The 16803-nt window shown below is 42.8% G+C and overlaps 1 protein-coding gene across 2 annotated transcripts in view; it reads right to left on the bottom strand.

The window, feature by feature from the left end:
- The window catches only part of itga8 (integrin, alpha 8), a 53410-nt gene that overhangs the window by 3854 nt on the left and 32753 nt on the right, over positions 1 to 16803 (bottom strand). For both annotated transcript variants that reach the window (XM_031788488.1, XM_031788498.1), the window contains exons 19-28: positions 16682 to 16749; positions 16039 to 16186; positions 15628 to 15720; positions 11469 to 11548; positions 11064 to 11144; positions 10123 to 10228; positions 3482 to 3640; positions 1038 to 1151; positions 796 to 909; positions 585 to 686 (exon numbers count right to left, since the gene is read on the bottom strand). In XM_031788488.1, coding sequence (XP_031644348.1) covers positions 585 to 686; positions 796 to 909; positions 1038 to 1151; positions 3482 to 3640; positions 10123 to 10228; positions 11064 to 11144; positions 11469 to 11548; positions 15628 to 15720; positions 16039 to 16186; positions 16682 to 16749 — 1065 coding nt within the window. The remainder of the gene's footprint in view (positions 1 to 584; positions 687 to 795; positions 910 to 1037; positions 1152 to 3481; positions 3641 to 10122; positions 10229 to 11063; positions 11145 to 11468; positions 11549 to 15627; positions 15721 to 16038; positions 16187 to 16681; positions 16750 to 16803) is intronic.

Raw genomic sequence — 16803 nt, 5'->3', positions numbered from 1 at the left:
GCACACTGTGTTAGCTAATCCAAGTTTATCATTTTAAAAGGCTAATTGATCATTAGAAAACCCTTTTGCAATTATGTTAGCACAGCTGAAAACTGTTTTCCAGATTAAAGAAGCAATAAAACTGGCCTTCTTTAAACTAGCTGAGTATTGGCTCTTTATTTATCTGTTATTTTACCAGGTAAGTTGACTGAGAACACATTCTTATTTGCAGCAACGACCTGGGGAATAGTTATAGGGGAGAGGAGGGGGATGAATGAGCCAATTGTAAACTGGGGATTATTAGGTGACCGTGATGGTTTGAGGGCCAGATTGGGAATTTAGCCAGGATACTGGGGTTAACATCCCTACTCTTACGATAAGTGCCATGGGATTTTTAATACCTTTCTTTTAAGGTATCTATACTTTTATTCAAGTATAACAATTGGGTAAATTTTTCACCACTGGAAACCTTCTTCCAGTGGTGAAAAACCTTTTTGAACTGGAAAGATTCCCCGTGCGACAATTTTTAGAACCTCAGAAGGTTGTTCCAGGCTCCTTTCCTTCTAAGACTGTATAGGTATGGGTAAGTGTTAGGGGTATCTTACTGAAGTGGTGTGTTGGGGTAAGGAGGAGGGCTGGAGGCGGTAGGGCAGGGCCGTCACTCTGAAGGACACGGTGGAGTTGAGGAGGTATGGGTCGTTACGTCTCTGCAAGGTGAATAGATGTTATAGATACTTTATTTCTTAATACTAATAATAACATTAATATGAATACTCCCAGTAGTACATAAGTTTGGGTTTATGTTTGTGTGCTCACCTGGAGGAAGGTGTGAGCCCAGAGTCGGGAACGGATCTTGACTACAGCGCTCTGACCACGGTCCAACCGCCCGACCACACACAGAACTCTTAGACAAATGATGTTACTGCAGTTCTACAGAGTGGGAGAGACAGAGAGAGAGAGTTCATATACATTCCAAAACTGCTGCTGTATAGTAATACCAAACAAGCTGACAGTGAAATCCAAGGCTGCTGATAATGAAGTGCACGTATTGTAAGTACCAGGGTCTTGCTGCTGTAGGGCTGGGCAGCGCTGGTGGCTCGTCTGTAGCGGTGAGGAGAGCTACTGTTTCTCAGAAAGCCCAACAATTCTGGAGTGTCCTGGACAGAGGACATCTGAGAGAGAAAGAGAGAGAGGGAGACAGAGAGACACAGAGACAGAGACACAGAGACAGAGTGCGCGTGAGAGCAAGAGGGGAGAGAATTAGGTCAAATTATTACATACCACTTATAAGACCAACCATCTATACAAAAAACACTACAGGTACACACTTACAGTGCCTTGCTAAAGTATTTAAGCCTATTTTTACTCCTAAACTAATTTAGGCTTGCCTAAACAAAGGGGCAGAATACTTATGCAACGACTATATTTTAGTTATCACTTTTTTTTTTATTGAATTTTTCTTTGACTTTGACATTACATACAGTGGGGAAAAAAAGTATTTAGTCTGCCACCAATTGTGCAAGTTCTCCCACTTAAAAAGATGAGAGAGGCCTGTAATTTTCATCATAGGTAGTACACTTACAAAGTTAGGGGAAAAAATCCAGAAAATCACATTGTAGGATTTTTAATGAATTTATTTGCAAATTATGGTGGAAAATAAGTACTCGATTGAGGGACTACTCGATTGAGGGACCTTACAGATAATTGTATGTGTGGGGTACAGAGATGGAGTAGTCATTAAACAATTATGTTAACCACTATTATTGAACACAGAATGAGTCCATGTAATTTATCACGTGATTTTTGAAGCACATTTACTCCTGAACTTATTTAGGCTTGCCATAAGAAAGGGGTTGAATACTTATTGACTCATTTTGTAGTAATAAAAAAAAGGTGACACAAATCTCAATGTAATACATTTTAAATTCAGGCTGTAACACAACAAAATGTGAAAACAGTAAAGGGGTGTGAATACTTTCTGAAGGCAGTGTATATATTCATTTCAATATTTTTTACACTTTCTTTACTTTAGGTAGATGTTACATATCGTCTAATATATTTATATCATTCCAGGTCAAGCAGCACTAATGTTATCCTTGGGAAGCCAACTAACAGCCCTTCAGAGCCAGATGGCAGAACTGAAGAAAGACAATGCAAGTAATAATGAAATGTGTTCTGAAGAGCTATTGAGTTAATCATTTACTCAATAGAAAAATAATCACAGTTCTGGATAATGCCTTTTGCCTCTATCCAGATCAAGCAGCAGAACTGTCAGCCCTGGTGAACACAGTGACAGCCATTGAGAGCCAGGTGGCAGAGCTGATGGCCAAGAAAATACAGGTGACGAAAATGTTTTACTTATCAGAGCTACAACATCTACGCTTCACCTGAACATGATTCAGCTAATGTTAGGATGTTATAAAGGAAAGCAATGTAACAAAGCTACATCACAGTTTATTGTTTTCTTGTATGCATTATTTTCTGGCCCTGGAGGCCAGAGTGACAGCCAGTGAGAGTCATGTGGCAGAACTGAAGAACGCAGGTGACTATATACACTATATATACAAAAGTATGTAGACACCCCTTCAAATTAGTGGATTCGGCTATTTCAGCCACACCTGTTGCTGACAGGTGTATAAAATTGAGCACGCAGCCATGCAATCTCCGTGAACAAACATTGGCAGTAGAATGGCCTTACTGAAGAGCTCAGTGACTTTCAACATGGCACGGTCATAGGATGCCACCTTTCCACGGGCGCCTGTGGTGCCCACAGGGGCCAGCTACTGGCACAGACCCAAACCATTAACAGGCTGCTACAGTGCCTAAGAGAGACGGATAGTGCTGATCTCTCCCTGCCTCCCCTCTGATACAGGTATGTTCTCAGCACCAGTGAGAGGAGTCTACTACTTCACATTCACCTCCATGGGTCGAGAGCCTGGACAGAGAAAATGGGTGTTTACTTGGTCAAAAATGGACAGCAAATGATATACAACGTCCAGGACAACTTCCATGGTGGTTATGAGTACATGACAGGTGCCGTGGCTCTGGAGCTAGAGAAAGATGACTCTACTTAAGGCTTCCTAAGGGCTGGGGGCTGTATGATGACAACTACAACCACATTGTCTTTACTGGGATCCTGCTCTTCACCACCAACCCTGCTATGGGCCGACTCCACTAGTCTCTCTCTGTCCTCCTACAGTCTTCAATAAACATGGAATGAGTGACTTTGTCCTGTCATCATTAAAGCACATTACTCAGGCATCATCACAAACATAAACCAGACGGTAGATGACATCCTGTTACCCTATTTTATTATGAGAAGAACTGAGCTGCATCAATGCTAGATCGGGCCAGTAAATATTTGATCTAACTGAACTGTAATTTCACAAAAGCATTTATGCCATTGTTTCTGAAGCATTGGAGACCAATACAGGTTTATAAATATAGAACATTAGTGCATGAGTACAGTGTCCAGTCTCAGCAGGAGGTGTTATTGTGTTACCTGTAGGCCCAGGATGTTGAGGCTGGTGTTGCTCCGGCAACTGATTGGTCCTTCCGTTAGAACCTCCAGAGCGTAGAGCAGGTGTTCGTCACGGAAACGAGAGGGCCAGCCCACCTGGAGCTCCGCCTCCCGAATACTGCTGGGACCTGAGTTATGGAGCTGAGAGAGTAAGAGGGAAAGCAGACAGAGATGAGAGGAAGAGAGAGGGAGGGGGAGGGAAGTAGAGAGAAGGAAGAAGAGAGAGAGTATGAGAACACCAAGCCACTCAGCTTAGCCCCTTTCCACACACTCATTAATTCTGAGGGTGGTGATGGTGAGTCACCCAAACAGGACATGGTCCCAGTGCTCCAGGCAGGAATTCTCTGAGAGAGAAACTCTGGCCGACCTAACTATAACCAGCTGGACAGACTGCAGGACAGGAGCACTGCAGCCCCAGACCCTGCAGACATCCAGCAGATGTCCCTCTTCACTGCATCTTCAACACACACACGTATAATATCTACATAGGTGTACAGAGGCTCATTATCAGCAACCATCACTCCTGTGTTCCAATGGCACGTTGTGTTAGCTAATCCAAGTTTATCATTTCAAAGGCTAATTGATCATTAGAATACCCTTTTGCAATTATGTTAGCTGAAAACTGTTGTGCTAATTAAAGAAGCAATAAAACTGTCCTTTAGACTAGCTGAATATCTGGAGCATCAGCATTTGTGGGTTCGATTAAAGGCTCAAAATGGCCAGAAACAAAGAGCTTTATTCTGAAACTCGTCAGTCTATTCTTGTTCTGAGAAATGAAGGCTATTCCATGCCAAGAAATGGAAGTTTGCGCTGTTCTGTGAAGGGAGTAGTACACGCAGATGCAATATTCGTGTTGTGGGACTCCCGGAAAATTCTGAAGGGACACGTTCAGTAAAATTCTTTGAGGAATGTATCCCTGGCTACCTACAAATGGACACTAAGGCTGGTCGTGTGAAGCTGGACAGAGCCCATCGCTCTCAAGCACCGATACCCAGCGCCCACGGCCGGTGGTTATAAAGTTCCACAAGTTCACCGACAAGCAGCGCGTCATGGACGCGGCTAGAAACATTGGCTCTGATGGTAGTCAACGTAAAAGTCCAAAGGTCTCATTCTTCAATGATTATTCCACTGCGGTTGTACGAAGACGCAAAGCGTTTGATGAGGCGAAGGCTCGACTCAGGAGAATGAAGATGGACTACGCACTGTTCTACCTGGCCACATTGAAGATTATGGTCAACGGATCCCCTAAAAAGCTCTACAGACCTGAAGAGCCTGCTGCATTTATTGACTCCCTCGGGTAAATAACTTTAAGCTGCACCTCCGCAGCATTGGATAACTTTGTTTATTTTTGGTTGAATCTGATCATGAAACATTCGTATCTTTATTATTTTTCTTGCTAAAGTAATAGCCACTATAGCTCAGGCTGAGATATGTGTGAATCCATATTGGTGCCCAGGCTTGGTTTTAGGTGAAAGAGCCTCAATCTTCTTCTATTGATTTTCTTTTCCATACATATAAATGATGAGGCTATTGAGCGGCAATGCGGACTTAAGAGTCTACATTGGAGAGTTGAAATCCCCTGCATGTTAGCTAGTGGGAAAACCCCCGTATGGATCTTTACATGTTTAATTTTTGGGTTTAGTATAGTTCGAGTTCAGGGTTCATATTGTTTGTTTATTCTCGGTGAGATAGAGGAGAGTTCAACACATGGAAAAAGGTACCACCCCACTTTTACAGTAGGATCCAGTCTGGATATTGAATGGTCAAGACACAATGGCAGATAACGGACTGCGTGTATGTACATGGAACATTAGAGGGAGCCATAACCCCATTAAAAGGAAGAAGGTACTGTCTTTTTAAATTTTTAAGAAAATATTGATATTGCCCTGTTGCAAGAAACTCATTTGGATGATAAGGAGCACCTGAAATTACAACAAGGGGGGTTTGGTCAAGTGTTTTTCCTCATCATTTACATCCAGAAGTAGAGGTGTAGCAATTCTGGTGAAAAAGAACTTACCACTTAAGGTCTTGAATTGTGTGAAAGATAAATTTGGTCACTTTGTTATAATTAATGGTACTTTACAAGGGCAGAACATTTCCATAATGAATATTTACTTCCCCCCTGCTCACCCCCCTGATTTCCTCACTAAGGTATTTCTAGACTTTTCAGAATTAAACTCGGACACTGCAGTGGTCGGAGGAGATTTTAACTGCTGAACCACCTTATTGATAAGTTTCCCAGCGGTATAGCTTCACTCTCTCCTCAAGCTAAGTCACTTAAAGCTATTTGTGATGATCTGGGGTATGCGGATGTCTGGAGAGCTTTTCATCCCTCCAACAGAGAGTTCACTTTTTTCTCTGCACCTCATGGATGTCAGACTAGAATAGATTACTTTTTTATACCCAGGACGTCTTTGCAGTCTGTTTTATCCGCTAGGATAGGAAGCATAGTCATATCTGATCATGCTGAGGTGATCCTGGACATAAAACTCAACGGGGCATTCAATCGGTCAAGACATTGGAGGTTGAACACAACCATTCTTAAAGACCATACATTCACATCATATTTTATTACAGAGTTTAAAGCATTTTTCTCTATTAACTCTCAATCAACAGATAACCCCTCGCTCCTTTGGGAGACCTGTAAAGCGTATGCCAGGGGTCTGATTATGTCATACACCGCTACTAAGAGACGGAAAAAGCATGAAAAGCTAAAAATGTTCGAGGGTGAATTAGGAACTAAAGAGAAGGACTACATTAAAACGCCCACTCCTGCCCTATTAAAGGAAATATCGGTCCTTAGATCAACGTTAGACTCTCTCCTAACACAGGACGCTGAAAAGAAAATGAGATTTGTCAGGCAAAAGCTATATGAACATGGCGATAAGCCAGTAAAGTACTTGGCATACCTAGCTAAAAAGAGAGCTGACTCTCAGTCAATTGCTACTATTACTGATACTGATGGTAATCATTTATATGAAAATAAATTGATAAGTGACTCATTTAAGACATTTTAAACAAACCTATATGCCTCAGAACTGCCAAAGGATGCACCCAAATTAATGGAGAACTTCTTTTGTAAGATTGAGCTCCCTACTATTTCCGAAGAACAGAGGTCTCTCCTTAATGCCCCTATTACCAAGGAAGAGATAATGTTCGCAATTAAGAATCTGCAAAATGGTAAGGCCCCAGGACCAGACGGGTTTTGTAGTGAGTTCTATAACGAGTGCCATGGCCTGATCCCTGAGCCATTGCGTGATATGTTTAACCACTAATTTTCAAATGACCAGCTCCCTCAAACGCTGAGAGAAGCCAACATTTCACTTATTCTCAAAAAGGGAAAATGTCCAGAGTCTTGTTCCTCGTACAGACCAATTTCCCTTCTGAATGTGGATAGAAAATTGCTTTCTAAAATTCTAGCCACAAGATTAGAGGACTCACTGCCACTAATTGTGAAAGGAGACCAAACTGGCTTCATTAAGGGCCGTAAAGTCATGCAACAATGTCAGGCGGATTCTTAATGTAATTCAAGCCTACCAACAAAGTGCTATGGATGGTGCTCTCCCTAGATGCTGAGAAAGCATTTGATCATGTGGAGTGCTCTTACCTATTATTTGCTCTAAATACATTTGGTCTAGGGGACAACTTTATAAAATGGGTGAAAGTTTTTTATATGATGATCCTCAGGCTGCTGTCCTTACTAATGGGCTAAGGTCAAATAGCTTCTCCATACACAGAGGTACCAGACAGGGCTGTCCTTAATCCCCTCTCCTCTTTGCACTCGTTATGGAACCACTGGCCGAGGCCATCAGGGTAACGCCTGCTATACAGGGGCTGCTCATTGGTGATGTTCACCATAAAATAAGCTTGTATGCTGATGATGTCCTGATATGCATCTCTAGTCCCGAGACTTAAATTACATCTCTTATTAATATTATTGAATTATTCAGCGAATTCTCAGGCTACAAGATTAACCTAACTAAGTCAGAGGCTATGCCACTTGGTAGCCTACACTCTGTACCTAATACTTCTCCCCCCTTCCCTTTTAAATGGTCTCCCTCAGGTTTCATGTATCTGGGTATATTTGTAACTCCTAAATTCCAGCAAATGTACAAAGCCAATTTTGTTCCCTTGTTTGATACAATAAGACAGGATCTGGAGCGCTGGAACTCTCTCCCGATTTCTTGGTTGGGTAGAATATCCCTCTTGAAAATGAACATTTTACCTAGACTACTTTGGGGCGGCAGGGTAGCCTAGTGGTTAGAGCGTTGGACTAGTAACCGGAAGGTTGCAAGTTCAAACCCCCGAGCTGACAAGGTACAAATCTGTCGTTCTGCCCCTGAACAGGCAGTTAACCCACTGTTCCTAGGCTGTCATTGAAAATAAGAATTTGTTCTTAACTGACTTGCCTAGTTAAATAAAGGTAAAATACCCAATCCCAGTATTACTCTCCAATAAGGTAATAAAGGATGTAAATGGATGGCTAAGTTCCTTTATATGGAGTAAACGCAAGCCAAGACTTAAGATGGCAATATTGCAGCTGCCAAGTTCTATGGGTGGCTTGGACCTGCCCAATATCAGGTTCTATCAATGGTGTGCCCACCTTTGTTATATCTCTGACTGGATCACAAATGATGACTCCTCTATTTGTTTAGACATTAAGACTTCTCTTTCAAAGTACCCCTTACAGGATCTTTTATTTTTCAGAAGTTTCAAGTCTGTAGAAGATCACTGCTCAAAGTATGGAGGTCAGTTCAACGCTTCCTGGGAAGGTCCAAACTAACCTCTGCTCTTACCCCAATTCTTAACAACCCAGATTTCAGTCCAGGATTGCTGGATGCTGGCTTTAACTTTGGGCTTAATAAGGGCATACGCAGGCTAAATGACTTATTTGCTGATAGGATTTTATTGTCATTTGAGCAGATGGTCGAGAAATATCAACTCCCAAAGCAGGACTTTTTCCGCTTCCTACAAGTAAGACATTATATTCTGAAGAGCACCACCTTAATTGGTAACCCTGATGTGTCTGTCATTGAAAGAATGCTTTTTTTCCCACAAAGGAAAATGTCTGTAAGTCTGTTTTATGATACTTTAAGGTCCTTTTCTGCTGTCAACACACAGAGGGTGAAACAAGTGTGGGAGAAAGTATTGTCTGTTACTATTGACGAAGAGATGTGGGAGGATATTAGGAGATATGCAAAAATGATATCTATATGTAATCGTACTAGAGCAATCCAATTAAGAATAATACACAGATTGCATATATCCCTAAATCGCAGACATGCTTTTAGCCCCACTTCCTCTTCCCCTCAGTGTCTTAAATGTACCAAAATACAAAGATACTGGTCTGGTGTTCTGCAAGAAATTGAAAAGATCCTAGGGGTTGATCTAGAATTGGACCCAGTTTCTTTACTGTTGGGTCTCCCTGGTAGGCATGTTACTTCTGTGGGTAAAAGGAGGCTTTACAACATCCTTACCTTCGCAGCGAGGAAAAACATCCTTTTACAGTGGATTAGAGATAAGGTTCCTTCTATTAAAGATTGGCATAAGATACTATTTGAATGGGTGCCTCTGGAATATCTGACATGTACATTGCATTCTAAACAGACCAGTTCTACAAAGTATGGGAACATTATCTAAATTACCTTGAACCTGAGGTATCAGCTATTATGCTGCAAGGATTCTCTTAGAATGGCGGGGATCTATGTATTTCAGAACTACACTGTACGTTCCATGTGTGGAACCTAACTTCTTGGTTTAAACTGAGCTTTTTTGTTTAATTTCTGTTTGTAAGTTTGTTTAAAATGTATGTATTGAGAGACGCAATGATGTGGATGGGGTGAGAGAAGCACCGAGCGGGAAGAGGAAAATGGTGTACGTATGTATGGGTGTGTGTGGTATGTATGTATGTGTGTGTATGTATGTATGTGTGTACGCGTATATATGTGTATATGCATGTGTGTATGTATATGTATGTGTGTATATATATATATATATATATATATATATATATATATATATATATATATATATATATATATATATATATATATATATATATATATATATATATATATATATGCGTAGGTATGTGTAAGTGAGTGCTGTTTTTTTTGTGTGTGCTTTGTCTCTGTTGTTGTATCTCTTAATATGGGTGAAAATTGTGAAATTCCAATAAAAATACTGTTAAAAAAAAAAAAAAAGCCTTTTAAAATGATAAACTTGGATTAGCTAACACAGCGGGCCATTGGAACACAGGAGTGATGGTTGCTGATAATGGGCCTCTGTACGCCTATGTAGGTAGATATTCCATAAAACAATCTGCCATTTCCAGGTACAATAGTCATTTACAATATTAACAATATCTACACTGTATTTCTGATCAATTTGATGTTATTTTAATGGACAAAAAATGTGTTTTTCTTTCAAAAACAAGGACATTTCTAAGTGACACCAAACTTTTGAACGGTAGTGTATGTCTGATTCCCCCTTGTATACCTCCACCCTGCTCTCTCTTTCTCTCTCTCTTCCTTTATGACAGTAATTACAACTGTTCAGGAGGCCTTTGATCAGACAGCAGACAGCACTTACAGGGCTACTGCTTTTACTGTGTGTGTATGTACCTCGTAGATGTGTGTGACCTGGGGTCCTACGTCATCCTCTTTGACCGGCTTCTCTTTGGGCTCCCAGTGAGGAAACGGAAGAACCACCTGAGAGGGATGACACACCCTGGAAAAGGTGAGAGAGAGAGAGAGAGGCAGAGAAAGAGATGGGAAAGAGAGAAAGAAAGAAAAAGAGGAGCAATAGAGAAATAAAGAAGAGAGAGAGTATGAGAACAAATGATATGGAGAACAAATGATATACAACATCCAGGACAACTTGGGGGGTGAACACCAAGCCACTCCGCTGCCAAACACAACTTACCCAACGCCGGTTGGACCTTAACCTCCAGCCCCCCACACCCACAGCCCCCCACGGATCACTGTCTGTTTGTGTGTACAACTGCCTTAGAACCAGCCAAGTCACTCTGGGGTCCAGGCTTTGAAGTGTGTTTGTGTGTGTGGGGATAGTAAAACAAGGAACATTCGGACAAGTGGGGACATTTCGTCTTAACCCACAAGGAAAAAAGCTATTTTAGGCTTGGGAGTTAGGGTTAGGGTTACAATTAGGGTTAGGGTAAGGTTTCGTTTTAGGGTTAGGGGTTAAGCTTAGCGTTAAGGTTAGGGTTAGGTTAACGGTTAGGGAAAAAAGGAGTTTGAATGGGAATCAATGTTTTGTTCCCCACAAGGATAGTAAATCAAACGTGTGTGTATGTGTGTGCAAGCGTGTGTGTGACGAAGGAGCACTAAGCACTGGCTCATGTGTGCATGATTTGCAGAGATCTATTCATAGAAACATACACAGACACAACCACACTAGGCAATAGAAATGAGCCTGTCTCACCTACATGGCACAAGACAAAGAGATACACTGTATGACAACAAAGTGCATCAAACACAGCAAAGATATTCTAATGTCACAGGGTTAGAGAAAAGATCAATCAGAACAGAGATGTATCACTCACCCCCTCAGGTCTAGCTGAGCTCTGGCAGAGATGGAGAGAGACAGACTGACTGGGTTGCTCTTGGAGTTGTCTTTGTTTGAACTGTAAGATAAGAGACACACATGAGTCAATAAAGATGTTTGGATGTAGAGTCTGCACCATGGCCTGACGATGTATGGTGTGTGTGCGTGTGCATGTGTGCGCGTGTGAGTAAATGAGTGAGTGAGTGTGTGTTTGTGGCAAGATGAACAGTCAATGTTTTGTGTCGTCTGTTTCCCTCCGGCCATCTGTCTCGACGCTCTTTGTTTGGGAAAGCCACAGAAATCCTCAGAATTCTGACAGAGGTTCCTTTTTACAGTTATGTGTGTCACAGCTCTTCCGCAGTGTGTATGTGTATTTGCATGCCTTTGCGTGTGTGTCTGTCACCTGTGGATCTGTAGGTCAAAGTCAATGTGAGGACCGGCATCATCCAGCCTTTGGACAGCAAACCTTAAACCTACAGATACCTGGAGACCGAGACAGTGAGACAAAGAGAGAAGGACAGAGAGAGAGGGACAGAGACAGAAAGAGACGATTCAAAGTCTGTGTCAGTGACATCTGTAAGTATTCAGTTAAACCGAGCAGCCTTCTAACCCCATGTAGAGTTTCCCTTTGTTAAAGCTAACCAGAACCTGGCCATGGTGTGTGTATCTGGGTTACGTATCTGTATTGTGTGTGTGTGTCTCAGTTGGAGGATCAGTACAGATCTGTGGGCTGAGACAGACCAGATCCCTTTCCCTCTAGTCTTCAGACCCCAGTTAAGCCCCGCTCTACCCTTGCTTAACTCACACCATGTGGAAGGCTTAGTTCATAACCATGATTATGATAATGGTTTCTTGCATTTGTGTGTGTGTGTGTGTGTGTAATAATGTTGTCATGAACAACAAGTCAGCACTAGTCAATGCCGGAAACTCTTAAACACGCGCTAAAACTACAAGGGAGAAGCCTGAGGGTGGAAACTCATTAGGACTCCAAAGTCAAAGAGACTTTATTGTACATCAGAGAGAGAATCAGTAAAACTCAACAGAGATGACGAAAGACCAAATGAGTCTAAATCACTGAGGTCCCCAGGCTGAGAGAAAGAGAGAGAGACAGACAGAGTGACCCAAATATATCTCTCTCCCCAAATCTGGAAAACATGTATTTCCTGTCGCTTCTCTCCCATGTCTTGAACAGCACCACCACCACTATAAAACTGTCTAATCTGGATCTACTGTAAAACCCACCATAGTACAGAGACAGAGTTTGTCAAGGACATTATCTAGTGCATCGAACAGCCATCGACCTGATCTAATGCATCGACCTGTTCTAATGCATCGACCAGCCATCGACCTGTTCTAATGTATCGACCAGCCATCGACCTGATCTAATGCATTGAACAGCCATCGACCTGATCTAATGCATCGAACAGCCATCGACCTGTTCTAATGTATCGACCAGCCATCAACCTGTTCTAATGTATCGACCAGCCATCGACCTGTTCTAATGCATCGACCAGCCATCGACCTGTTCTAATGCATCGACCAGTTCTAATGCATCGACCAGTTCTAATGCATCGACCAGATTTAATGCATCGACCAGCCATCGACCTGATCTAATGCATCGAATAGCCATCGACCTGTTCTAATGTATCGACCAGCCATCGACCTGTTCTAATGCATCGAACAGCCATCGACCTGATCTAATGCATCGAACAGCCATCGACCTGATCTAATGCATCGACCAGCCATCGACCTGTTCTAATGCATTGACCAGCCATCGACCTGATCTAATGCATCGAACAGCCATCGACCTGGTCTAATGCATCGACCAGCCATCAACCTGTTCTAAAGAATTGACCAGCCATCAACCTGTTCTAATGCATCGACCTGATCTAATGCATTGACCAGCCATCGACCTGTTCTAATGCATCGACCAGCCATCGACCTGTTCTAATGTATCGAACAGCCATCGACCTAATCTAATGCATCGAACAGCCATCGACCTGTTCTAATGTATCGACCAGCCATCGACCCGTTCTAATGCATCGACCAGCCATCGACCTGTTCTAATGTATCGACCAGCCATCAACCTGTTCTAATGTATCGACCAGCCATCGACCTGTTCTAATGATTCGACCAGCCATCGACCTGTTCTAATGTATCGACCAGCCATCGACCTGTTCTAATGCATCGAACAGCCATCGACCTGTTCTAATGTATCGACCAGCCATCAACCTGTTCTAATGCATCGACCTGTTCTAATGCATCGACCAGATTTAATGCATCGACCAGCCATCGACCTGATCTAATGTATCGAATAGCCATCGACCTGTTCTAATGTATCGACCAGCCATCGACCTGTTCTAATGCATTGACCAGCCATCGACCTGATCTAATGCATCAAACAGCCATCGACCTGGTCTAATGCATCGACCAGCCATCAACCTGTTCTAATGCATTGACCAGCCATCAACCTGTTCTAATGCATCGACCTGATCTAATGCATTGACCAGCCATCGACCTGATCTAATGCATTGACCAGCCATCAACCTGATCTAATGCATCGACCTGATCTTATGCATCGACCAGCTATCGACCTGATCTAATGCATTGACCAGCCATCGACCTGATCTAATGCATCGACCAGCCATCGACCTGATCTAATGCATCGACCAACCATCGACCTGTTCTAATGCATCGACCTGATCTAATGCGTCGACCAGCCATTGACCTTATCTAATGCATCGACCAGCCATCGACCTGATCTAATGCATCGACCAGCCATCGACCTGATCTAATGCATCGACCAGCCATCGACCATGGCTCTGTGACTGTTCTCAGAGAAGGGATGTAAGAGAAGGGATTGACACTGTCGACCAAACTAACAGATTAGGTATCTATTTGTTTTTCTGGCCAGTGAGACCTCTGATTGCTCTAAGGCTATATATGGTGTTCCACAGGGCTCTGTACAGGGGCCGTTTCTGTTCACATTGTACATGCTGACTGTCTGGCAGAGTTGGCACAACAGGCCCCAGAGTGGTGTAGCGGAAGACAAAATTCTGAGGCCCTTCATTTTTCCTGATCTGGTAACTTAACCAGGTAAAACTCTGGACCTTATACGGTATAACGTGATTCATCTGTTTAATATGGGCTATGATGGGACCAGAGTTTTTCTAATCAGGTCACATGGTTTTAAAAAACTCCTGGCCTTGGGGAGGATGAAAACCCTGTCAAACTGCAGCAACCTAGTACTTGTTCATATTAATTATATTTTAAAGAAGGACTAGGGGGGTCCTATAGACAGACACTGAGAAAGAAACATGATTGGACAATAAAACACAGGGGTGAGCTTGCTTTATGTAGGTTTGCATCATGTAGTTTGCATTATTGTGTTTATATGTTATATTATTGTGTTTATATTTCACAAACAAATGGGCTATAAATAGCCTACACAACATTACCTGCTTCGTTTACCCTGGCCAGAGGAACAGGGCCCATAGTAGACTAGACTATGCAGCTGCTGTTAGTATTCTACAGTTGATCAGACCGAAAAATTGTCTAGTTTCCATGCAACACATCATGTCAGCTCGCTAATGTTTAGGAAGGCTGCTCCATTTATGTAAGAGTTTTTGCTTGTGTCTGTCGGGAGTGATGTGTTATCAGCTTGCTAAATAAATACCAGAGGAAAGTGGAGAGCGGCTTGAGCTTTATGCCAGCCTGCGGGACCTGCGTTATCCATTCATCTGATTGGTCAAGACACACAAAGAGCCTGTAGCAGCACTCCAGTGTGCAGTCTGCATTTTACAGGCTTGACTCAAAAATATTAGAATGAGAAAAAGATACATTCAAAATGGTCTACAAGCGTTATTCCGGCTGCATGATTAGTAAGTGTGTGTGTTTATTATATAAAAGCTCATGAATTCCTATAGGTCCAAAGGGGCAAGGGTAAGTATGTATGGGACACATCTGGTCTGAAGGAGAGCTGACGTGCACATACGCACACAAACACACACACTCTTCAACCCCTTGGAGCCCTCTAAAGCCGCGCCCCAGAAGTGAAATATGATCACATAATTGATTTATCAGAATGCTGTGTGTCGCTTCTAGAGCTAACAAATACCACTCTCAGGCTCACAACACACACACTTATGCACATAGCCAAGTATACACACACACACAAACACATACACACACAAACACACATGCACGCCCAGACAGACAGACTGGTTACAGAAACACAGGGTAGAGTTACATGTCGGAAGGGACCACTCTTTACTTAACAAAGCCTGTGCTTCCTGGATGTGTCATGCAAGGGGCGAACGGATTAACACACACAGAAATACCCACAGACAGCTTCAGAGTGTGGGACTCAGTGGGGCACGGGGTATCTGGGTGATCAATCACCATGGTAAATATCAATCAGCACCGCTGTATCTGATTGACAGCTTCCTGTTTGGACAGGAAGTGGATGTTTCCAAGTAAAGGGGAGGTCAGTGTGGGGGCATGTACGTGTGTGTATTTTTTGTGTGTTCATTTGTGTGTGTGTGTGTGTGTGTTGGACTTACTTCTGTTCCAGCAACCATAGGGTTCCCCAGGTCACACACCACTAGTCTGGAGTCATTCACCATCCTGTACTCACAGTTCAACCTGGATAGAGACTGGAGAGGAGAGGAGGGCAGGCAATAAGAGAGGAGGTGGAAGGGAGAGGGTGGAAGAGGAAGAGAAGTGATATGTGGGGGAAGGGAGGAGAGGAAGAGAGTGATGAATGTTCTGACAGTAACAACCTCATCCATCTTAGTGCCCCATTACTCTCTATCTCTCACAAACAAACACACTATGAGTCCGCTAGAAAAAAATACGACATTGTCAACAGGATGTAATGTGATGGTAAAGAGGTCAGCAAGGCGGTAGGGTCTAGTTGAGCTGGGCTAGGGTCAGTGTGGGGGGTGGTAGTGTGTGTGAATGTGTGTTCTCACCTCTATCCTGCGTTCCACTCCTATGTAATCAGCCTCAGGGGGTAGGAGTGTGTGTAGCTCTGTCTCATATGCCCCCTCTCCTTTGTTAACCACATTTATGGTCAACATGACCAGGTTGTCATCCCCGACCACCAGCTCTGTACGGTCCCTGTATTTGTGTGTGTCCAGGAGAGAGAAAAAAACAAGTCAATACTATGTTAAATAGTAGAGGTCAGAATATGTGTGTGTGTCAGTCAGAGGAGAATGACAGGGTGTTTTTGTTGGGCTGCCATGGCGATAGCATACAGATGGAAACAGTAGAAAAACATACACACACACAGGCCTCACTACACGCTTGCTAATGTAAACAATCAAAGAGTAAACTTCTCTCCTTGCATACTGTAACACAGTCCTACACTTTGTTTGTGTGTGTGTGTGTGTATATGAATGTGTGTGAGTGTGAGTATGTACATATGTTGAAAGTTTACAGGTTGACAAGGACTTTTCTGAATCTTCCCAACATGCCTCACTTGACAGAGCAGGGCACAACACGGCGTAACACACCCCTATATCAGTAAGGTTACTTAACTGCTGTTTTAAATGAGACTGTAACTGATTCATGTTGACGTATATGCTACATATGTTAGATACAGTACATACTTACATGCTAGCAGACAGCTGGAGGTCTGGAATACACTCGTTGTCTTCCCCACAGTCTAGCAGAATATATGCCTGAGAAATAAAGGAGAGAGGGATTGGGAGAGGGATGGGGGTAGGATTTAGGTC

The sequence above is a fragment of the Oncorhynchus kisutch genome, linkage group LG2, assembly GCF_002021735.2.
Source record: "Oncorhynchus kisutch isolate 150728-3 linkage group LG2, Okis_V2, whole genome shotgun sequence".
In the NCBI taxonomy this organism is placed as follows: Eukaryota; Metazoa; Chordata; class Actinopteri; order Salmoniformes; family Salmonidae; genus Oncorhynchus; species Oncorhynchus kisutch.
Note: the sequence above shows the minus strand (reverse complement) of the source record. Positions and strands in the feature narration are given on the sequence as shown.